Raw genomic sequence first — 25,432 nt, forward strand, 5'->3', positions numbered from 1 at the left:
TCAAGTTCACTCCTGTCAAAATTCACAATACTTTTACATCAGTATATATATATATAAAACAAAGAACTGAGAAAAGGAAAAAGACACAAATGTTCTCATCCATAATTTTATAATGCCCAAAAACTATGCGTATTTGGCATCTATATAACGCAAACTCAACATTAAAAGGAAAAGAAAGAACTCAAAAAAATGATCCCATCCTAGATATCATTCTGGGTGCATCATGCCACAATATGGCCTTTTATATAAACAAAGGAATATGTTAATATGTGCATGTTATTTTCATTCTTAATCACCCAAAACCTACAGTACATTATTCTTTACACTAAATCATCATCAGTATGTCCATGTTTTTGAAGTCAAAGTCAATACTTTTCAAATTCCACCAGTAGGGGGCAAACATGGGCAACAAATCTGCAGATGAGCTGAATACACACAAGCTCCTTTTCTTGCAAGTCATTTAAAAAAAGGACAGAAAAGAAAACACAGGCACAACATTACAGGACAAAATATGTTACGGATTACTTTTACTGTGTGAACTGAGCCGTTAGATTAGCATTTCAATTTTGGGACAACTTCGAATCCATCCTGGTAAACAAATCTCAGTCTCAAACATGTTGGCATCCTTTTAGAACATGAACTTAAAACCCATCAAGAGACCACATGTGCAACTAGGTAAGAGTGTAAAAACATCCATTCAAATATGAACATCTCTATAAACACTGTTTGCTGGAGAGAATGACGAGACAAAAACAAATATATTTTGCGCTACGCTAACCCCAAAAGACTTTTTTTGCAAACCATTTCAAGCATGAAATCTACAACAAACTCTTAAGCTCATGTGGTCAATATGAAATGTCAAAACTGAACATCAGACTGGTGTGAAGAAAGACTAACAATTTTTTTTCATAAGGCAGCTGACCTCTAGTCAGAGTTCACAGAAGATTACTAACAGCCTTTCTGAGCTTCTGCATTCACCGCTGGAGTGAACCTGCATCTTTAAAGAGTTCGAACAATTCACTCATGTTTCTGAAGGAGAGCATCTTCTGCAAGAGTCTGAAATGTAAGGACTCGTCCCACGCTGGACAGTAACATGCTGGATTTTAATCATGAAATCGCTTAGCAATCTTAAGGCTGAAAGTTTCTTTTTCTTTTTTCTTTTTTTTTTTAAATCACAGTGAACGACACAAACAAAATGCAATGTGAATCCTGAGCATGACACCTATAATCTGCTGAAAACGTGATCCGAAATGTGATGCAGTGAATGAGGGTGAGTAATACGAGCGAAAGGCTAACTGTTGAACGTCCTGGTTTTGGTTCAACTTCGCCGCGTAATATCTTCAACATGGTGACGGACCACAAGCTCTATGAAGAGACCATGACATCAAACTCTGAAGCTTTCTCCTTTGCCATCAATGTGCCGGAGGCGCAGGTAGACGTCTGTGCCGATGCCCTGCATCGACTGGATGGCCAAAGAACCTCCTAAGTATTCGGCGTACGCTCGGGATGTGGGCAGGCCAAAGCCAAACCTGGAGGAGAAAACAAGCAGCATTATTGAGATGTGTTGCCTCAAATAAACTTAGCTTAATTACTGAATAAACAACACTAAACAGGAAAACAAACTCTTTTAATTAGACAAGACTACCAGTTGGGATGGGCGGTATGAGGATACAAGTCATAACATTGATATAAAGCGCCTATCATTACAAACTTTGCTATATCGGAAATATATCCGCGTAACAGGTAAAAAGTGGATGTGCACGAGTCGCAATAAGTCGTTCTCAACAAGAAGTGCTGACACACACCCGAAGGGCGAGCACAGAAAGCCGTCTCTCTCAGACAGCATGCGATCCCGAAATCAGTTCTCGTTCACGGCTTATTGCGCTTAAATGGACAAATACACTAGGGCTGAAACGATTCATCGAGTTACTCGAATAACTCGATTACAAAAATCCCTTGAGGCAAAAACTCTGCCTCGAAGCCTCGTTAAATTCCTATGACGCGCACTATACGCGCAGGGATCTGAGTGTTTCACACGGACCGTTGTTCAATGTTCAGGAAGCACACCATAGCGTGTGATACATTTTGAATTTAGTTGGCGCGATGGCAAGAGTAAACGCGTCTTTGCATTACCTTAACATTGAAATCACTCGCGCCAGACGCTCTATTCGCGTTTGGTGTGAACGCACCATAACGGTGCATGTCCACTACAGCGGCAAAACTCCGCTCAGTGCCGCTGGCAACGCTGTAACGTCTCCGCTTTGGGGTGTGTCTGTTGCGAGTGTGTTTAATCTAAGTTTTTTTTTTTAACACACGGACAGTATAATCATCAGCGATGCACGCGATTACATTTAGAAATAAACATTGTTTCCAAATGCACCAAGCAAAGATTTCCTTTCAATTTTATAAACTTTTATAAACCCAGCCAATATAATCAAAATGAACACATCCAAAATAAAATCTTTAACATTTATATAACAACTGCAAAGCGTCTAATTTGTAAACAAAATGATTTGCGCATTAAATCCAGCATAAACTCCAGCACAATTTGCATATTTTTAAACTCTCAAAACAGACGTCACATCCCGAACCTCACAACAATTGGATTTAGTGCGTAAATCATTTTGTTTACAAATTAGACGCTTTGCAGTTGTTATATATATGTTAAAGATTTTATTTTGGATGTGTTCATTGTGATTATACTGGCTGGGTTTATAAAAGTTTATAAAAGTACATTTTGATGTTTGGTTTGAGATTACAGCTGAAAAAGTCTGATTCTTATTTATAATTGTTTTATTTACATGTATTTTTTTTATAAATTGTATACATTGTGTACCTGTTTGGCTTGATATTTTATATTCATTTATTTTTGTTCTCAGGTGGGTAATTTTCAGAAGGTGCAATCCTTTTTTTGTAATGTATTAAGAAGACAAAACTAAGGCCAAATGGCCTTTACTATTTAAGTTTGTATTCATAGTTTTACATGTTATACATGTTTTACAGTAAGTTGACTTAACTGTATTGTTATATAATTGTTGGCACTGGCACTTATAAACACTAAATGGGTAAAAATTGCAATAAATAGGCTTAGTTTTGGAGCCAAATGTTGGAGTTGGAATAAATATCTCTTTTTTTTTTTGAGAAATAAAAGCCAAATGCTTGATCATTTTACAGCCACATCATTTTCGTTATGCATTATTTGTTTTGGTTGTTTAAAAATAAAAAATAAAATAAATATCCGATTAATCGATCGATTAAGTGCTAGATTAATCGATTACAAAAATAATCAATAGCTGCAGCCCTAAAATACACTCGCAATTATATCAAATGTCCATTGTGTAGAGTATAAACACAGTCAGTTATGACTTAGTTATGGTGAGTGTGAACGGTTGGGTGAAAACCAGATGTGTCAGTATCGGTGGTTCACACCATGTCGAAATTACTGTAATTACGAGGTCCGACATGTACCACCTGTCTATAATCCCACCCAAACCGAGCCAAGCCGTACCATGCAGTGAAAAAGCGCCATAAGGGATGTTTGCACGACAACGATGTAGTCAAAACTTTGCTTTTTTTGCGTACAGACGACAACGCTGTCAAAACCATCCCGTTCACACGGATCCGAGAGAAAACGACTAAAAACAATGTATTCTGCTGCTAGGCCAGTAGTTGGCGATGTCACTGTAAAGAAACACTATGTCCCATTTTAATACTGTATCTATTATTACTATTATTATTTTCATCATCTTTTGTACTATTATTGTTTAATTAACATCATCTAAGGCAGGTTGTTCTGGGTTGGGTGGGGAGGGATTGAAAATGTGTAAAAAAATTATAATAAAATACAAACTCTGTACAAACAATAGCATTTGTAGTTGAAATAAATAAACGTAAAAAAAAGAAAGAAACACTACGTCCCAATAGACTGAACACAATACACATGCGCATGCATGACGTCATCTTTTTCACAAACACTGTATAGTCTTCACTTTCACTGTGTTAATTAAATATAAATTGATTCATATTAAAGATAAAAAAGTGATTGCCAAAACCAGTGAGTGTTTTTTTTTTTATTATTAACATTAATGAAACGTTTATGAGGCTGCTGTGCCTTTAAGAATGAATGCAGGGATACAGTTACACATCCAATTTTCTCCCATTTGTTTTCATGTAGGACATAACAGACTTTACATTGAATACTCCACAGTCCACCCGATGTGCATTTTGACATAAGTGTGTGTGTAGCTGTGAAAGAGAACTGAATTCGAGATTGTTTTAATACTTTTCGCCTCACATGCATGCAATCTCGTCGCTTGATGAACTTAAGGTTGAGCCACTGTAGTCACCTGGACTATTTTAACAACGTCTTTATTAACTTTTCTGTGCCGGCAGAATGAAATTACTTAGAAGCCTCTGAAGGAGTGAGACAGCTCTCAGATTTCATCAAAAATATCTTACATTGTGTTCCGAAGATGAACGAAAGTTTACAGGGTTGAAACAACATGAGGGTGAGTAATGACAGAATTTTCACTTTTGGGTGAACTAACCCTTTAAGTAGTACCACGAAGTTAACTAAGTGTGACACTTTAGAAAATCGATGTTTGAAATTTGTGAATCGATGCAAATCGGTAGAAGATTGAATCGCGATTCATATATGAATCAATTTTTTCCCGCACCCCTACTATATTGTGACATATATTATCGAGAAATAAAATCTCATATCATGTTATAAGATTTTGGTCATATCGCCCAAACCTAACAGTTGGCATCTGTTCTTCAGAGGGCAGTGTGACACTATACTCCAAAGACTTGCAGATCCAGAAAGAACTGGCTGAATCTGGATCATGTGCAGGCCACTTTAGCTATTACTCTGGTCTTGCAAGAATGCAAAGAATCTTGCAAAGTCAGCCGCCGCATGTGGACAAGATGCAAATATTTACATGCGAAGAGGTGAAAAGCATTTTGCAGATGCAAAAGAGAAACATGTTCCCAAACAGCACATCAATCATTTATGTAAAATCAACCAAAGCACCAACATTTTAAAGCAGCTTGTTTTGGTACAGATTTAGATCCATCTGCGCTTACCCATGCATGGGTCCGGACTGGGGGCCGCTGTTGGTCATGCTGTCGAAAAGGTTGCTCATGCGAGGATCCTGTGTGCTCTGTTCAGCTGTGCTGAAGTGGTAATCCATCACTTTCTCCAGAATGCTGTGAGGAATGCCACCACCACGGTCGGAGATCCTACAAAATCAGTTCAACATCACTTTGCTTAGTTTCCAGTTTCATTTGCTTGCGTAATGCACATACATCATTTGCAAAAATGGTTCCTCAAACAATTCGTATAAAAAAATATGTTATAATGAAAATCAGTCATCAGGAGTCAAACTAGTGGAGGTGAATGGACTAACAGAGATAACTCGAACATCACAGCTTTCTGAATCAAAATGAGCTTGAAATTATCTGAGCGAGCGAGTGGTTTCATTTAGTGTGGTTAAATGAAAGGTGAAAATTTGTGCCCGCACCATCATTATACATGCTTGGTGTTTACCAAGGATTTGTGGAGTACTGATCCAAAATGAAGGTGACAATAAAAATAATAGCCAATTTAGTAGTAAGAAAATAAGCTGGACAAAATAGGTTTTCACTGCAATAGTAAATACATATTTATTTATTGTAATATTTACTTTTTGCCTTTATTGAGATAGGAAGTAGAGAGAACTGCCAGGAAGCAAAGTAAATGAGTGAGAGCGAGAGTGAGAGTGAGAGAGAGAGAGAGAGAGAGCCCTGCCCACAAGGCTATCAGCTCCAACTATATTTTTCATATTTTTGCAGAGAACCAACAAAATAATAATAAGGGATTATGTTGTGGTCAGTATGCTTTTTACTGTGAGCTTTCGGTTTGTTCATTTTTTGTCAAATAATTTTGTCAGATAAGGGTCTTGTTCTTTCCTTGCCAAAATCGAGCTGACATCATGTAGTCTGAACCCAGCATAAGGTAAATGATCATGTTTCATAAGCCTTTAACTTTCTAAACTGTGTACACATCAAATGGCGCATGGATTTACACTGGACCAAAAACAGAGGACTTTGCTTCCTCATTTCAGACGTCCATTAAATGCCACTGAAACACAGTCGGTGCGAAGCATTGAGGTTCATGCTATCAATAAGACAACGAGTTTATGGTAAAATAAACATTGTCCATGGGTAAATTTGCTCAGTGTCGACAGAGGTTTTAAGCGCACTGCTGAGTGTGCACAGCAGGATAATGGACATGGTTATAAAGACAGCACTCCACATGATGAGGTCTCTGTGCAAATATTTGACAACTAAATGCTTCACTATGGATGCTAATGTCTCAACAAATTATCCAGCATTTCCAGGAAAAAGCGTTAATTCCATTCTTCTGAGTTCAAAGCAGAACAACCACACCTAAACTCCTAAGTGTTCATGTACAGACTTCGTTCAGACAGCCAACAATCAAGATAGTTTTGGCACACCTGACTCAGATCTCTTTCCTTTTGAACTCCAAACAGCACAAAAACTCCTTTAAAAGCCTTTTTTTATTTGATAAATCTGTATGTTTTAGTGTGAATGGTCAGTTTGGAACATGTTTTTTGTTATTCCCAACTCATGTGTATGTAACCTCATACATTAATGTATAATGTGTACAGATTGTGTGACGTGGTTCAATGGCATTAGAATCGTTTACAGACTCACCTTATGACAAAGTCTGTCTCATTGTTGGCAATTGTGACCCCCACATCAGGCACATTGTAAGGGGTGTCCAAGTGACTCTCCATGGTGGCCCTGAGGATCAAAAAGAAACCTCTCATGAGTAATCTCATTTAAAGGGATGGTTCGGCGTAAAATCAACCTAGGGTCCTTTGCACCATGACCTCGAGACAAACACTTAAATGCAGTGACGCGAAACCCATTGGGGAAGAAGAACAACGTCATGTTTATAGCTGTGAGAATTGAATCTGTCAGATTTACAACACGTCAATTCATCCGCTTCTCACGAAATACATGAATGTGGCCGGTGCAGTGTGAGAGGAATAGGGTAAATTTTAGTTACCTACACAATGTGTAACTAAACACGTCATCAATTTATAATTGAAAGGATTGTTGTTGCCGCTTCCATAGACATCAATTTATATTTTACAAACTATAAATGTATTGTTTTGCTAGTACTTGAGTATTTAAATGTCTGAAACCTAAAATAAACCTTATGTGGTTGAAAACACTGAACAGTTGTGATATATGACAGCGCTGAGTGCATCTGTCTCTGGCTCTGTAAAGGGTTAACTAGCGATTACATGCGGTGATGATGGTGTTATGTCGTTGAATATATTTTTTAATTGACAGTTCAGGCATTTAAGTGGCACAGAAAAATGAGGCACTGAAATCTGCGTTTTGATTCGGTCCAGTTACATACCGGTTACACATTGGCGCCGGGTTTCGGTACCCGACCCTAGTCCTGAAATCCTCCACCTCCCCCAGCTCCACCCGCCTAGATCTGCTATGTTGATTTATATGTCTATTCATGCAGCAGCAGCATATCTTACATGCTCACAGCAGTGTGTATGAGTATCTGTTAGCAGTAACAAGTCCATACTTGCTCTAAAGCACCAGCAATAATCAAGAGCAGCAGCGCAGCAGATCAAGTCCTCCAAGTCCAAATACATTAAAGGAGAACTCCGGTCATTTTTAACATTGAGCTCATTTTTTTGTAAATTTGGAGTGCTGTCAATAAGAGAACAACGACAAAAATCGGTGTTGCCTACACCGTGTTATCCTCTTTTTAAAATTTGCACCCTGTTGACTTAAATGAGGCAGTTTTAAACCTGCTTTTAGCCTCTTAACATCCTTGATGTGTCATTACAAGTGCACAGCCATGTGAGTGATTCCTTCAGAGTGAACACGGTGAATCTGACTGCAGTAGATGTGAAAGATATGAATAAAAATGAAGTTAATTCGGCCAGCGCTCATACCTGTATTTACATCCTGTTTTCGGTCAAAGTCCACAGTAATCGATTGTCGAGTTCTCCACTGTTGCTTAGTTACCTATGACCACGCGCGTGAACTCGACAATCGACTACTGTGGACTTTGACCGAAAACAGGAAATAAATACAGGTATGAGCGCTGGCCAAATTAACTTCATTTTTATTCATATCTTGCACATCTACTGCAGTCAGATTCACCGTGTTCACTCTGAAGGAATCACTCACATGGCTGTGCACTTGTAATGACACATCAAGGATGTTAAGAGGCTAAAAGCAGGTTTAAAACTGCCTCATTTAAGTCAACAGGGTGCAAATTTTAAAAAGAGGATAACACGGTGTAGGCAACACCGATTTCTGTCGTTGTTCTCTGTACTGACAGCACTCCAAATTTACAAAAAAATTAGCTCAATGTTAAAATTGCCATATTCAATAACATGCTAAATCTATATAGAGAGTTGAATTGAATATAACCAAATAAATTTTCAAAGCAAAACTTTTTCAATGTTTTGAAGGTGCCATTGTCCCTACCCATTTGAAATAAAGTGAATACAGAAATCAAATGAATGAGGAAAGGGATGTGATGAGGATCACTGTGTCTCGGGACGCTCTCAGTAGAGGGAACTGTACTGTTATAAACCAACTGTGACTTGCCCTTCTGCCAGGAACATACTGTTCTCTAATGACTGTCTGAAGAGGAGTCTGATCCAAGTGTAAAGAACTACGAGAACAAGTTATTCTATTCAAAAACATGTTATTCTTTTCAAACAGTCCATTCCACACTTGATCCTATTGTGTGAAAATCAAGAGTTGAATGGCTTTACATACATGCTTGCACAGACAAGATTTTGTCCTTTTTTTTTATATTATATTTTATATTTTTTTATATTTTATATATTTTTTTATATTAGTCTCATGTTAGGTTTAAATCTTGTGGCCAATGCAATGTTTTCTCTATACTAGACTTCTTTTGAAAGAGTTAAATGCAAACATTTTGTTTTTCATTTTAAAAGTGGAGGAATGAATCAGACTTATTTTTCACCATAAACGACGACATCATGTTTTTTTTTACATCTGTGAACAACGTGAGGCTGGTTCGGATTTAAGGTTTCTACCTCATTTGTTAAAATATATATATATTTTATATATAAAAAGATATAGACCTCCAGGCCGCTCCACACGGATTATAATGCAGGTATGGAGATTTATATATGGTAAAATATACAAGTTGGTTTCAGCAGACTGTATTATTTTGAGAGGCTTTAATTGAAGAATTTTGGGATTATCATAGAAAACCTGTATCGTAACATTGAACTTGGACTGAACTTGGCCGGCAGCCAGTGTCAGCAACACCAGTAACAACAGATGGGTGACCTTATACGAACGTTGCTAAGACTGCAAAATATCCACAGAGAGGGTGTGGGTGTGTGTGGGGTGTACTAGGATAGGTCCCATAACCAGAAATTCAGCTTTCAAGGTGTTGTTTGCACATGCAGACCTCAATGCCACAAAGATAGGGTGCTGTGGTTGGATTTTAGTGCGTTGCTATATGGTTATTAGGGTATCCTGGGTGGTTGCAAGGGCACTGTTACGTGGTAATGGTATCCATGGGATACTTTCACCAGTTATTCATTATTCAGCAGGTGAAAAAAATGACCAATGATTCTTGTCTAAGCAAGCTCAAATAATACAAGTTTAGAAGACCTGAAAGGATAATATTAGCAAAATAACCAACCAAATCAATAATTACCAATCAAGCCGTTTCAAAATGAGCAAGACATAATATCTGATGGCATTTTACTCATCTAGTAAATGCATCTTGATTTAAGGATTTATAGATATTTGGACTGAAAACAAAAAAATACTAAGTAAGAAAAGCATTTTTTTGCAGAAAAAAATGTATTATGCAAAACCTTTCAAATAACCTTAACATTCTTCATAATTAATTTTTTTAGAATTATTATCCTAGTAACAGGTGGAGGGACAGGTGAAGATCCTTAATTTTAAAGATTTATTTGTACACAGTAGTGGCCAAAAGTGATGTCCAGTCTAGGAAAATTTATATCTTCACCATTTATTCAAATATTATTAAAAATGTGTTAAAGATTTGTAAAATTATTAAAGATTTTGTAAGCATAGTGTGTAGTTTTGCTTGGAGTCACTTGCTTTGTGATAACGCAATGAAACATGTCAAATGTCATACAAAGAAATGAACTACATATGCAAAAACAAGAGAGAACCAAAAAAAAAATACTATTAAGTGATTATGTTGTGGTTAATGTATGCTGTTTCCTGTGAGTTTAGTTTTTGCTTTTTTTGCACACTAAAATGAAACCTGTAGCTTGCTTTTTTGCCAAATAATTGTGAGATAAATCCCTTAACCAAGTTTAGTGTTTTGTTCTTCCTTCATATTTAAATCTCCTCATATTTTGACGGTTTAATTAAACTTCCTGGGTCATAAAAAACAAATATCCCCTCTAGACATCAATTTTGGCCACTACTGTATATCAATAATTACCAGTCATGTCATTTCAAAATGAGTTTGACACCATAAATCATGATGAAATAAAGAAAGACAAATGTATTATGCAAAACCATTTAAGCAACCTTAACATTCTTTTAATACTTTAATGTCATCTTAACAGATTTTATTTATATATATTATTTTGTTTGCATTCCTTATTACTGTTTCTTAGTTTTATCTAACTATAATATCTTTCACTATATTAAAATATTTGAAGACATTATAAGCCTCGTATGATAAAGACTTTTCTTCAGTGCCTTAGATTTCTCTTTTTTCTTTTAAATGATCATTTCATAAGTTCAGTGTGCCGGAATGCTTGCCATAACTGCGCCAGATTGAACAGCAAATGCCCAACAATCAACAACCAGGAAAAGTTTCAAATTCCAGGCTTCCTGCATAACATCCCTGAAATTGAAATGACTTGTTTTTCCTGGCGTTTCACCGAAGGCTATTGTGTTCACACAAGGTCACAATACAATAACTCCTTCATGCACTGACGGACAGGCAACATTTCTCACACATATATTTGGGTCATAGTTACTGCAGCAACTGAATTCCCTTCATTACAGTAATAATGGTTCAATGTTGTCTAAACTTGCTACAGTCCAAATAATACAACTGCATCAACAGCAAATCTGACTGTCACACCAGGATTAGATAGTTAAAGCTGCAGTCGGCAAGATTTTTTTGATCATATTCACTGAAACCGACACTATGCTCCGACAGAACAACATAAATCAGCCGGTTTTAGAAAAAAACCTGCGCTTCTCCCTCCACCTGTTATTTGTTTGGCAAAAATCCACCGCTCCCGGTTTTTCTGGTCCAATCAGCGCAGGGCTGTGTGTCAATCACAGTTCATGCACACGCCACAGATCCCCCTCCCCCCTCGCGCACGTTACAATATCACATGCACATGCCTGAAGTTCGCAGGTGTGTTGGATTGTACGAAGCGTGATGGCGGAGAGAAAATCTACTAACAAGCTATCTTTGGGTAGATTAGCCAGGACAGCCAACCTCCGAGTCCATGGTGTTGATCGTTGCTGAAGAGACGGGCGCGTTCACGGAAAATCTGGTGCACACGCACTGACGAGCGCGAACTCGACGGGAGGGTGCTCGCTGGTAGTGGGGGAGGGGCATGAGAGTTGTAAACATTCAAAATTTTGGCTAAGTCCCCTCAATCTGCCAGACTTGCCGACTGCAGCTTAAAGATAGCATAGTAGAACAGGAGGCGTGTAATGTGTCGTCTTTGATCTGTATGTGACAGGAACGTTACCTCATGGCGTTCTTCAGCAGCTCAGGCAGGATGTAGTCCAGAGGCAGTGGAATGAAGGGAAAGCGGGCCGCCACATGGCCGTTGATGCGAACACGTGGAGAATTCCCATACTGATGCTCACAGAGCCGTCTGCAGGGAACACAGGCATTGAGACATTTACACTACCAGTCAAGTTTGGACAGATCATCTTTCTCAGTCAACCTCTTAGGCTGATAGAATACTGGGGACCCATTATGCCCTATTTTCAAAGCCTTGACTTTGCCTGAATGTTCAAAATAAAATAAAAAACAACATTGTTTCACATATATTACATTATTGCAGCGCCTCTCTTTCCAGTCTGTCAGTAACGCTTTTAGTTCCTGTCGCTATGAAAAAACGCATTGTGCTCTGATTGGCGGGCTGGACCAGTGTGTTGTGATTGGTCAACCAAGACTACAATGGAGGCGTTTTAGAGAGTTCAGAAACAGTGCAAATTGATATAGAGAATAACTCCCTTTGGAGTGATTTTGTAGCTTTGCAAACCTTTTTCATGCTTTTTCAGCAACATTAAACTAAAATAAAAAAGTTAAAAAAAAAATAAAAAAACATAATAGGACCCCTTTAATCCAATTTTTGGATACCAAACACTGATTTAGGGCACCAGAAAAGACTGGCTGTTGACAGGTTTTAGATAGCAGATAAAACGGATATCTTCTGACAGGATTCGGCATCGGCTCTAATATTTCTGACCTGGAGACTCAATCTAACACTTATTAATTCTGTACTATCATTCAATCAAACAACAAATAAAATGTCAATTAGAATGTCAGTCTTGTAAAGAAATTATTTCCCCCCAAAAAAACTATTTCACACATTTCATCATAAGCTTTTCGATCAAAATGTTTTAAAAATTCATTAAAAAACGAATTCAGTTGTTTTTAAACCTATGATATTGTAAATAAATCAAACAAAATAGCATACAGCGAATACTAAGCACAGGCTACTGGCTCTGCCTCAACAGGTTCTGCAAGTGCTGCTGTGGATATACTGAATGATTGCCTGCCATTTCATTTAAAGCCATTTTAGAAATAATATTGACAATAATTAATGAGAGCATCTCTTTTATAGCCAGTAAATTCTGGTCTCGGTCTGGTCTTTGAGGGAACGCTTTGATCATCCCAGTGTGAAGAGGAACAGGACAGTTTTGCTAACGCAGCATCTGTTAATCATGAGACAATCAGGAGCAGAGCAGTCTGACCTTCACTCTTAGAAGACCAGGAGAGCGCTTTTGTTAGGACTGCAAGAACTAATTGATAATGAAAGTAGATAATTATTTCAGTTAAATCCTCCCTGAAAAGGGAGACTGAATACACTATTACTGGCCAGAATATGCTGCAAACAGGACCAGACTATGTCGAAAGTGTGTTTTGTATAAACAAGGAGAAACTGATCTTCGATCGGAATGAGAATACAGACATACTCTGTCCATTTTCAGGATGAAAGATCAAGTTTAATTGCTGCGTCCCAATTCGCCTACTTATACTTGGCACTAAAATGATATACTTTAAATTATTACGTCTTTAACGGACAGCTCTGTTGCATCCTATCATCCTTTAAACTGCCGTCCATCATCTCGTCACAGTTAAAACCCTCCACATTCAGGTTCATTTCATTTTTTACCATAACAGAGGGAAATGTAGTAGAGCGTTGATGTGCCAGTCGTGGATCTTTCATGCAGAGACTCTCCTCAAGTGTTTAATGACCCATTTAAAAGTTCATGACCAAATGATTAATCATGAGTCAAAACCTATCTACTTAAACATCTCACACATCTGCCACATTAGTGGTTTGTAACACTTTTTATTAGTGTTTGTAGTTCTTATCAAATTCTCGTCTAATGCGCAATGGGTTGTGGGAAATATTAGCCGTTAGAGTGTGCACAGATCTGCAATTCTAACCAGAAATAGACGACCATTCTGGTATATTTGTAATACTTATTTCAACATACTATGATTTGGGACGCACTAATTCTAATCTTAAATACTATTTAGGAGAGATAGTATGTGAATTGGGACGAAGCAATTGGTTGGGAATCCGCAGTGAAGTAAAATAAGGGTGACGGTGCAGGCGCATGAAGCTTTAGCAACTGCACATTCCTCAAGGGCGCGAGCATGAAACCTGTGACTACATACTGTACACAGCCTGCATTGTGACCTGATTCTTTTCAACAGAGATTTATAGGAGGAAAATATGCGAGACAGGCATAATTTGCGCACGGGGCGGGTGGGACATGACCCCAACAATTTACAACACATAAGACATCAGTGTTTGAGTTGTTTCATACAGCCATCCTCAGGACATGGGCAGCAACATTATGAAAACTTTGAATGTCAACAATAAGGATTATTTCTGCTGGCCCAGTTTTACAATATCATACTGTACCTACAAGCACCAGAAAAACGTATTAATCATTTATTAAAACTAAGTGTTATATATAAAAAAAAAATCTTGTAAATCGTTTTACTCTAATTTTCTACTTTGGAATAATAGCTTGAAATTACGCCTCTATAAATTTATAACCATAGTAAAGTGTTTACATGCACTGCAAATCATTCCTGGACTGTTGACACATTTAACTCATGTCGAATAAGTAAATACGCGTTTTGCTCCCACAGCAAATGTTAGACAGTAGCTTGACAGTGACCTTTAACACTCATCTTGGTAAATCACAAATGAGATCTGGGCTTTGATCCTTTTCTTCGACAAATGGAGCGCAAGCACACACACACACACACACACACACACACAAACACACACAAACACACACACGCGCTGCTGTAAATGGAGCTGACTGCACTGATAACAGAACAAAAAGCTTTTCAAAAACCTCTTAAAATAGTCCTCGAGTCTTAAGCACTCACATATGTAAACAGACGGCAGGATGAAAAGCGGATGGCAAACAGAAGAACGGACGACATACTCACCGAGCAAAGTCAACCCACTTCTCGATGATCTTTTTAGGCGACAGGCGGCGGCATATAATGCCAACAAAATCAGCCTGAAATAGAGCAGAGAAAACAGAAAATTGTCAAGACACAAAAATCATACAGTAAGCATCCATAATAGGGCTTGGTGACTATATGTAAACAGTGCTACAACACAGGAAGAGATAATGTTTATACTGTAAATATCTAGTGTGATTTAAAAAAAAAAAAAAACCCGACAGAAGCAGATGGGCATCTGTTGTAGTCAGCTCTGTTTATGATAGGAGCAATTTAGATGATTTAGCAATTTATGGCATGTCATACAGTATGTCTGATATCAATACAGTAATTCAAGCAACATCACAACTTTATCAACGTATCATCACAATGCCAAGTACTATTTTATGACGGCTTCAAACGTAGAATTGTATTATTTATTTATAACGTATAGCTGTTTCGAGTCAAACTTAAAGGTGTGTTCGTGTCATGTCAGAATGACCGTAATTACGAGATCACATCCTCGTTGAACTCGTAATTGTAAACTCAGAATTTTCTGAGAGCTGCAGATTGATTTTACCGTTGACAGTGTAGCCATAAAAACACATAATTCATAGTCCAAAGACGTGAACAGCTCTGAGTAAAATGTCACGTGTTGTCATCTCATAATTACGACATGGCGTGAACGCAGCATAACAGCTCAGGCAAAAAATGTCTGAGCTGAACTATTAATCTACTGAAGATCGCAGATGAGTGTGGGAGTGTACATTTGTATATTTAGTTTGTGCACGTGGGTCATGCAAAAATATCGTTGGCCCACTTGGCTGCCTGTCCGAGACACTTATGTCACTGGGCAAATGGTTGAAGACTGCATTGCTCTTACTGCTGCGATGTCCTGTCCATGTGCTCATGGGTATTTTAAAGAGAACTGGAAAGTTTCCTAATATAGATATAATGTTCACAGCACATTTTCATTTGTCTAATGCAAGGTGACTAGACTTGACTTGAGTAAGAAACTGAAAATGAGGTGCTATAATTGTAAGCCAGAGACGTACGTTCTCCTCATGCAGGGCAATGTGGTGTGTGGCCAACATGCGAATGCCCAGACGAGACGTCAACGTTGTGTCCAAGAAATTGCGAACCAGAGTCTCGTCCTGAACAAACAATGAGAAAAACAAAAAAACAACAAAAAAAGTTAGGTCAGGTTCACTGATTATTACCAATATTAATGTGTATATGAACCAGGCAGAAAGATGCTATAGTAAGATTCTTCTGCTGAGGGTGAACAAAACACTAGGGTTTTGGAAATCTTACCACAATGTGTTTACGACATTCCCTGAATCCTTCAGCTAACATGGTGACAACATCTTTGTGATCATCAAGAAGCTGTTTTACAAGTTTGCTATAGCGGGCCTCAGTCTCCAGGTCTTTAATCTGAAGATAAAAACATTGGTGGAAAGGTTAGCTAAACAATATTAAATGGTATTTTTTCAAATATAATAGACAATTTACAGTCATTATAGCTAAATGAACCCTGGGAGTGGTGATCTGTCTTAGCTGTTATTCTGCTTATGTGGCTTCATCCCAAACTAATAAACTGATCCAGTTACTCTAGTGGAAAATGGTTGGACACATTTTAATGAATTTAATGAATGTTTCTCATGATCTTTTTATCTAAAGTTTGTACTTAAATGCTTGAAAGCACTTCAACAAATTTCCTTACAAAAAAATATTTTAAAAAAGTTATTAATTCAGTTTTTGAAATGGATGGTTTGGATAATGAATTTCAGAGAATAGAGAGCTGCTTCAATATAACGTTTATTAAGACAACATTTTGAACTGCAGTGTTAATTTGTGTCATGTCATATTTTGGATGACTTTACTATTTCTCTAAAATAAGGGGGGAAAAAAGTGGCAATAGTAACAAAAAATGATTAGTTGTGTCCAAAATTTTGACTCATAATGCACAAGCCACCAAAATAACTAAAGTAATCCCTTCAGTTGCCTCATCTTTCCAGTTAGCAGATATTGTGCAAAATGGGGATTTTTATTTAATTTGACCATAAACAAACTTGCATTTGACATTCATGAGTCAGCATTCTACGTAGTCGGTGAGTCAGTCAACAAAGACTAATGTTTCACTGGTGAGAGGCGAGACTCCACACACACAATCTTCTACAACGGCAGAATCAGTACACTAAACTCACAGGCTTCTCAGGTTACAGAATTACTTATAGAAATGTGCAAGCTGGTCAACAGTTGACTAAGCTGTGTATGAATTCATATGTACAGGTCAACTTGAACTTACAGCTGGGAAGTCGCTCAGCATGTGGTAGGCCCTGATATAAAGCTCATGCTGTGGAGAGAGAGAGAGAGAGAGAATGGATGAGTACAATATATGGGTAACAAATGTGCAGTGGTGCGGTTCCTGGAGCTGGTGTTCCCAGAGGCCTGTGTGCTTCATCCTTCCCTGAACCCCATTCCTGGCCCCTCACAAACCCTCCACGAGCCACATGGCTTACATTCTTCTATGGATTCGAGGAACAAATGTCAATAAGAAGACAGGAGGAGTGATTGGAAAACGCATAAATGTGCTAAAGGTCCTGAATGATCTTAACGGAGAAGTAGGGGTGTAACAATACCCTCATGTTGCGATTTGATACATATCACAATACGATATTATTGCGATACTCCCAAGACATATGATAAAAAGTTAACAAAAAATGTACTGTTGATTAAAATCCTAAATTTGATTTTACATTATGGGTGCAAATGAATAGGCTTGGACTTGGTGCTAGTAACGCAATGCACGGGACAGTGGTGACACCAGAATAAAAATAAAAATTCTGAATCTGAAAATACAGAATTATTTCAGACGAATATGCTTGCACTCATTCACTGATTAGATATATTTAAAATAATGGAGGCCACTTTTTACTGGTAACATAAGACATTTGGCATTATCAGGACCCGCACATATTCCCCCATTGCATTATTATAAATTATATTCAACATTATATATAGCCTAGTAGTTTAATGTAGTACTGACACTAAAACTCTTAAAACTTCCCACGATACATATTGTTGCATTTTTGTATTCCAATATTTTGTGACGCGATATTGTTACACCCCTACGGAGAAGACAACTGACTTTTGCCAGTTTTCACTTTTAATGGTTTGTATGTCGCGATTATAGCCTAAAAAATAATTTCTTAATCAGTATTTTTTCCTGTTTCCTAGTAAAACTATAGAGGTAAATATATTTGATAATCGAAAATGGCATCCACTACTTTTCAAAAGATTGGGTTTGGTAAGATTTTGTAATGTTTTTGAACAATGTATTTTAGGCTTACCTAACAAATGCAAAATGCAAAATGTTAGTTTATCAAAAACAAAACAAAAAAACCCCAGCAAGAACAGTAATACTGTGGAATTTTAAAACAATTTAAAATATAATGTACATTATTTACTCAGTCAGGCATATTATAGTTATCTGAAACTAAAACTAAAACCATTAAAAAAGTTGTCCCTTGAAAAAATAAACTAATCTTAAACCTAATTTATTTCAGCTAGTTGCCAATGCAACATTTCTAATTTTCATTAAGTTTAACGATGTACAAGTTCAACTCATTAAAAATATTAAATAAACACCATTTCAAAATATTAAGAACTATAACAGTATCTCAATGATAACTAAATAACACTGCTTCAGTCTTCAGTGTCACATGATTCTTCAGAAATCATTCTTGTCTTTACGGTTTCTTTTGATCAACTGCTGAATAAAAGGATTTATTTTTTTTATTTTTTTATATTACTGACCCCAAACTTTTGAGTTAATAATACTTCTACAGGGAAACACTGATTAATAAACTGCAGTATTTAAGTTTAACCCTTTCACGCATAGTGGTCACTACAGTGGACAGCTATTAAAAAAGCATTTTCTTGAATGTGCACGGGTTTTTATGGCAAAGTTGCACATCAGCCTCTTCATTGGACCCTGGTGCATCATCCTATAAATTGCAACCAAGTGGCAAGTCGTTGTGTTTCGATTTTTTACCCCTTCAAACCAAGATGGCCAAGGGTCAGTCAGACATGCCAAGTTACTCCGGAATATCCACCCATTCCTTCTATCCTAGGAGACTCTTGTAGGTAAAAACTCTGATTAATCACATGTCCACTGTAGTGGACGTCATGCATCAATTGCTATATTTCAGCTACAATTCATAATTATAATGTGAATATTGTTTTTGAAACTTAAAACTTAAAAACTTAATCTGTAGTGACTTTTTTACTGTAAATAAATGTATTTGTATTATTAGAATGTAATTTTCATTGACATCGAAAAAAGTCATGTGATTACATAATGTATGACACTTGTAATGCATTACTTTACTTGTTAGATCAAAAAGTAATCTGATTTCGTAATGCATGTTATTGTAATGCATTTTTTTACTCAAAACATCAAAAAGTAATCTGATTACGTAATGCATGTTACATGTAATGCGTTTCTTTACTCATAACATCAAAAAGTAATCTGATTACGTAATGCATGTTACTTGTAATGCGTTTCCTTACTCATAACATCAAAAAGTAATCTGATGATGTAATGTGCGTTATTGTAATGCGTTTCTTTACTCATAACATCAAAAAGTAATCTGATTACGTAATGCATGTTACTTGTAATGCGTTTCTTTACTCGTTACATCAAAAAGTAATCTGATTAGGTAATGCACATTACTTGTAGTTAATTACTTGTTAGATCAAAAAGTAATCTGATTAGGTAATGCATGTTACTTGTAACACATTACTTTACTTGTAACATCAAAAAAGTAATCTGAATGCGTTACATGTTACTTGTAATGCGTTACCCCCGACACTGATCATTTCAGATGAGATTGAAAAAAACGTATCGCTAGGTTTTCTCAGATAGAAATGTGCATGTCCATCTTGAACATAATCAGAATTATCAGCTAATAAGGGTAAATCTCCATACTCTGGTGCACTGGAGGGAGCATCTGACTGGTTTCCACAGTTGTACCTTGACAGGCTGTAGAAAATTCTGATGGAATCACGTCCTCATGTTCTGATATCAAAGATACGCGAAGTGCAACTTGTATGAAGTTGTATGAAGCCTTTGCAATATTTTGCATTTATATTTTTTGTGTATATTTTATAGTTTTCACATGATTTGATATAATTGTATTGATTAGTTTGTTAAATTCACATACTTTATCTGTTTGATTATTGTATTCTATTTAATATAGTATATCTTAAGTTTAAACCATAACCGCATGCTGTCCACTCAAGTGGACATCTGAAGATCTCTTTGAAAAATTTGTAAAAAAATAATTAAAATCAATTCTTGTTTTTCATGCCCTAAGAGCAATAAAAACACATAGGAAAAAAATCCTGACTGAGGTTATCATAATTCATGCATGAAAGGGTTAAAGATTGCTGATTGAATTGTTCTGAACATGTCAGGACTGAACTGGCGAGTTCTAGCGTTGGGTATCGAGAATCGGTTCCATTTTAGAACCAAAAACCAGGGATTCGATACCCAAATACCTGAAAATCGTAAAACACTTAATCTCTTCTTTATCATATCTTTGTTCAGTAGTATTTATTTGTGCAATTGCTAATTTGTCTATTTGTTATTTTTTGTTTACTTGTATTTAATAATGCTTGAAATTTATATTAGGCTAATTGTATTTTTTAAACCATAGAAAAAAGTTCCTTGAGTAAGTGTTCTTTAGCCTGTTGATTTTTGTTCGTGGTATTCAGCTACAATGAAATGTTTTGACTTAGAATAAATGTGAATGATTTCCAAGGTTTCTTTTTTTTAACCTTCTCTGAATCGAAATTAGGAATCGATAAGCAGAATCAGAATTATTAAAATTCAAACGATACTAAACCCTAGGTGAGGTAATCTCCTTCAAAGAAAACAAAACAAGCTGTAGACAAGACTCTCTTTAGGCAGATGTGGGTAAAAGTTCACAGGAGGAGGACGACGACTGCAGAAGGAAGTAAACAAGGAAGAGAAAGGGGAGGGACATGGATCCTCTTTCGGCTTTATTACTTGCTGATTGTCGTTTTGTTTGTCTGGACCATGAAAATGAGGATTGACTTTGATGGTCCTTTTTGTTATTTATATTTATGTCTTGAAGAAAGGAACAGCTCACAGACCAGGACATCATAACATGACATGTCCAAAAGTCCACATTGAAATCTAATCTAAACCTGAAAATATTCTAGAGAATGATTCTGGATTAATATGGAGTTTGTGCAGCTTGAGTTCTGCTGTCATTGAAGCAAAAATAATAATATTGTAATAAATAATATCATAATTAAATTAGAAAAAAGGAAAACAGAAGCCTTATCACTGGTGGTAGTGGCCCCCACTGTAGTCAAAATGTAGGAATAATACAGTGCACAAATAAAACATGATTTTACACACACCCTGATGAAGGCATGTAAAGCCGCAACTGTCACCAATTTTAATGTTTAAGCCATGAATAAAATAAAGGCTTTTTAACTTTTTTCAACATAATTCGAGAGCTTTGGAGTTCCTATGTTCTTAAAACATGATTTTATTTGGAGTTTTTACTATAAACAAAACATGAGCAGGTGTCTAACCATTCAGCCAGTAAGCCCAGTTTACAGTCAACATGAAGAACAGAACCACAGAAGTAAAGCACATGAAGACATTCATTAAAAATAACATGGTTTCAGAACATGTTATCAAATACCCGTCAGCATAAAATTATTTAGTGAAAGAGTGCTAAAAGATACACTACCATTCAAAACATTTGGGGTCGCTACGATTTCTTTTTAATGCTATTGAAAGAAATCTTTGCCAAGGCTGCATTTATTTGATCAAAAACAGTCAAAACAGTCATTATTGTGAAATATTATTACAATTTACAATAAACAGTTTTCTGTTTTAAAACATTTTAAAATGTCATTTATTTCTGTGATATTCTTCATATTTTTGGGGAAACCGTGATAATTATTTTTAGAGGTCGAACGAAAGTGGATTTTTCCGAAGAAGATAACCAGGTTGGCCCACGCTGGCAAATTGGTACAAATCCAAAACGTCATGCTTAAAGACGGCCATCTTTAAATATCTACACAAAGGGCAAAGGCCATAGCATTGAAATTAGACACGTGTATATGATATGTAGGCCTATACTCCCGCTTTATTCGCTTCTTATTAGAAGACTTGATGATTATCCAATCAAAATAACAAAATATGTATTACAGTGACGATAATAAAAGAACAGAAATCAGACGTGTTTCTGATTTGTTAATATGTTTCTTCGTAATATGGTGATCGGCAAAACCGATCAATTGGTCGTCCTCTAATTCTTTTTAGTATTCAAATTTGTCAAAATAACAGCATTTAATGCATTTTTGCATAACTAAAAGTAGTAATTTATTTAAAAATCTTGCTCACATCACACTTTTGAAAGGTAGTGCAAGTGGATTTTTCGGAGGAAAGTTGCATGGTCTGATGGATTTCACCAAACTTATCAATGCACTGAATAAACCCACTGCATGTATCGATAAAGCACTTTCCATCCATCCCAAATCAATACCAGGACTACCAGCAAGACGTCACTGCAGAACACTAGGGGCTTTGATCAACACTGACATTGAATCAAACATGGATAGTTCAGTTCTCCATCACTGTGCCAAAGTTAACCAACCCCAGCTCCTCATCACCTAATATGCCCTCTGAGAGTATCATGGGTGGAGCTTCTCCAACAAACCAACTTGCAAGAGAGACGGTAACCCTAGCCTTCACAACAGAATGAATGATAACAGAGAAAACCTAGGCTACAGAGACGTAGGGGAACTCACCACTTGGAGAATGGTTGGGTTGCAGCCGATAATGAAGGGCAGGCTGCGGAAGCCCTTAATGCGATGTGCGATACGGACAGGCAGCTCTTTGTGCAGATACTTGGCACTGCTCTGCAATGAATCAAATGACATACAGAATAAAAAGCTGAAGCATTTCCTCCAACACTAACAGGATATTAACAAGACTAACAGTATAGTATATTAATATGCTCATATCCTATGATATTTACATACCACCACTGCATCATCTAGGAGTCTACAGTACAAATATAGAGGATTGGTGATCTCCAATGCAATAATGATGAAATAAAGTTTGTGTGCTGACAAATGACTACTTTGTAGAAGGCCAGCACCAATGTGGGTTGGGATAAATGCAGGACAGTGGACAGGAGTGTGTAATTACCAGGATATGTTGTCCATCAGGAGACTTCCCTACATATAGCATTGTGGCTGGTGTCAGTCTGACAGAAGGCTGTGAAGAGAACATTGCTGTTAAAAATAGCATACTTTAAATATAGCAGTGCTTGATTTGATGATGTACGTGCTGAGAGACTCTTAAATGAATAACTAAGATGTCTTTCTTAGAAAATTCACTCATTTGAACTGTCTATGATTCAAAGTTTCAGTCTGTTTTGTAAAAGTATAATTTAGTCTCCAAATCGGTTTAGTTTTATAGGATATCGTGACTAAGGGGCCGTTTAATCAACGCAGTTTTCAACTAAAAACGGAAAGCGGAGCGTTTTGGCCGCTCATTTACACGACAACTGTATTTGGGGGCCTGAAAATGCGAGTTTGTGAAAACGGTGACGCCATGCACATTTGTCCAGCACTCTGTAAGTCTCCTCCAGCACATCCCAAAGACTCAGAGGTGCCAATTCATGTGTGACATTGATTCTTCATTGTCATCCTGGAATATGGCTATGATGAGTCTTCCTCTTCCTACATGGTTGTTTAATGCATTTAATGCTCCATGAGGGTGAGTAAATGATGACAGAATCTCCATTTCTGAGCAAACTATTCAATTGATTAACTTAAATGTACATAATGAACCTGTTAGTACAAAAAGAGCAATGGCAGAGCACAGTAATCACATTGGGTTTTGTTGAGTCACCAACGCAGTCCCAGTGAGATGCTCAAAGTAGGACAGGTTACATAAGGATACCGTGCAAACCTGCACGACTTAGACCATGATGGACATTCAGACGCATGTTTTTTAACATGCAATCAAGTGTAAGAACAAATAAAATTGACTTGTCAAATGGTTGTGCGATTTTTGAAGCCTACTGCCCTTGGTGTGTGAGACCTGTGAGTGTGTGTAGACCTCATGGCTGTTTAACTGCTGACACCTAAGATGTTTGCCAGCAATAAAGACAGTTATTGGGTATTATTGGACAACGGCAACGGGGGTAAAGTAAAACGTTTAAACATTGCTGAACAAATTATGTTATTATTAAATCACCATTTTCCCCAAAAAACAAAATGTAGGTGAACACGTTCTGGTTGTTAACTGACTTCACACATCCACTAATATCACCTTGTCACTACCTGATAATTGTAAAAATGTCTCAGAAAGTTAAGTTTGACGCAATTATATGCATTTAAATTATTAAGTTAAATTATTTGGGGGATATGGCATTCATTTTTTTTATAGTTACTGGAAGCAGTGTAGGCTATGTGATAGAGATTATTAGCAGCTAAATAGCTAAATGGAATTTCGCCGGATGACTACAGCAATCTCATATGTGGTAGTAAATGTTACCTTACCCATTTTACCACTGAAATGAAAAATAATTTGAGGCTATATAACGTCTCAACAAACTAGAAGCAGAGTAACGTTAGTTGAGGCTCTCGGTCAGTGTGATGACATCACAAGTAACCGTCAAAAGTGGGTTAATTAGGCCATCCAAATCATGGATGGAGACCAAAGCGTATCGACCTCCATTATCGAGGGATTAAAGAGACAGGAGTTGATGCAAACACATCGGGAAATGGTGACTGACCTTCTCGGCAGATGCGTCGATGGCAGACTGGTTGTAAAAAGACGTAACGGTTTTGGACCGCTCCCGAGCCAGCTCAGAGTAACTGGACATGGACGATGTAGATCGAAATCTTTTGTCGATGCCGTGTAACGTTACTCCGGTCGACTGCGGAGCGGAGGCTTTGGCTGACGGGGCTAGAAAGAACCTGGTCACGCTGATCCTGGAGCCGCCGCTGCCCAGCAGCTCCATGGCCTGGCCTGTCACGCGTCCGCGCATTTTCACACTCTGATAACCCTAATAACAAAACAAACAAAAACAATCCCTTGTCTGTAAGTTAAAACCGTTCTACCTCGCCATCCAAAAAGCTAGTGTATGTGTGCACAAAGGCTGCATGTCTCTAGCACCATCACATCACTAGATGTGAAAAATGCCGTCTCTTGTGGTGTTTATCTGAAGACACTTGTGATCAGCCAATCAGCGATCAGAGGAGGCGGGGCTTTTGGGTCATCACGGCCTCAGCAACGGAAAGCCAATGAGTCATGGCGCAGCCAGAGAGACGGGCTCTGGCGCAGCACAAGGACAATGAGACAGACACACACAGCAGCGCGCACTTCCTTTAACTACACCACATATATTCGCAGATTATATAATCAGAATTTTATTGTGTAATTCGCTTTGAAGAGAAAGCGACATTCATTTAGCAAAACTACTTTAAATATGTATATTTAAGTTTCTTTTTAAATGACCAACACCCATTAAGCGAGAGTGGGGTAAATTGTGTCATGTTTTCCTTAAAGAGATAGTTCACCCCCAATAAAAGCAATTTCTTCTTTTA

At 37.2% G+C, this 25,432-nt stretch overlaps 1 protein-coding gene across 1 annotated transcript; it reads right to left on the reverse strand.

The window, feature by feature from the left end:
* Nucleotides 1–92: 92 nt before the first annotated feature.
* On the reverse strand, nt 93–25,080 carry bckdk (branched chain ketoacid dehydrogenase kinase). The gene is made up of 11 exons (XM_079872296.1): nt 24,619–25,080; nt 23,022–23,090; nt 22,619–22,729; nt 17,067–17,114; nt 16,073–16,192; nt 15,814–15,912; nt 14,762–14,835; nt 11,799–11,927; nt 6,718–6,807; nt 5,086–5,241; nt 93–1,529 (listed from the first exon to the last, which is right to left on the reverse strand). The coding sequence occupies exons 1-11, from the start codon at nt 24,871–24,873 to the stop codon at nt 1,385–1,387; spliced, it is 1,296 nt and encodes a 431-aa protein (XP_079728422.1). The 5' UTR covers nt 24,874–25,080; the 3' UTR covers nt 93–1,384.
* Nucleotides 25,081–25,432: the final 352 nt, after the last annotated feature.

This window comes from Squalius cephalus (assembly GCF_949319135.1).
Source record: "Squalius cephalus genome assembly, chromosome: 5".
NCBI classification, from domain to species: Eukaryota; Metazoa; Chordata; class Actinopteri; order Cypriniformes; family Leuciscidae; genus Squalius; species Squalius cephalus.

Coding starts and splice junctions, on each gene's coding strand:
- bckdk (XM_079872296.1), bottom strand. CDS start 24,873: ATGCGCGGACGCGTGACAGGCCAGGCCATGGAGCTGCTGGGCAGCGGC. Junction 15,913..16,072: donor AATGTCGTAAACACATTGTG/GTAAGATTTCCA, acceptor TTGTTTGTTCAG/GACGAGACTCTGGTTCGCAA. Junction 5,242..6,717: donor GAGACAGACTTTGTCATAAG/GTGAGTCTGTAA, acceptor CTGATTTTGTAG/GATCTCCGACCGTGGTGGTG.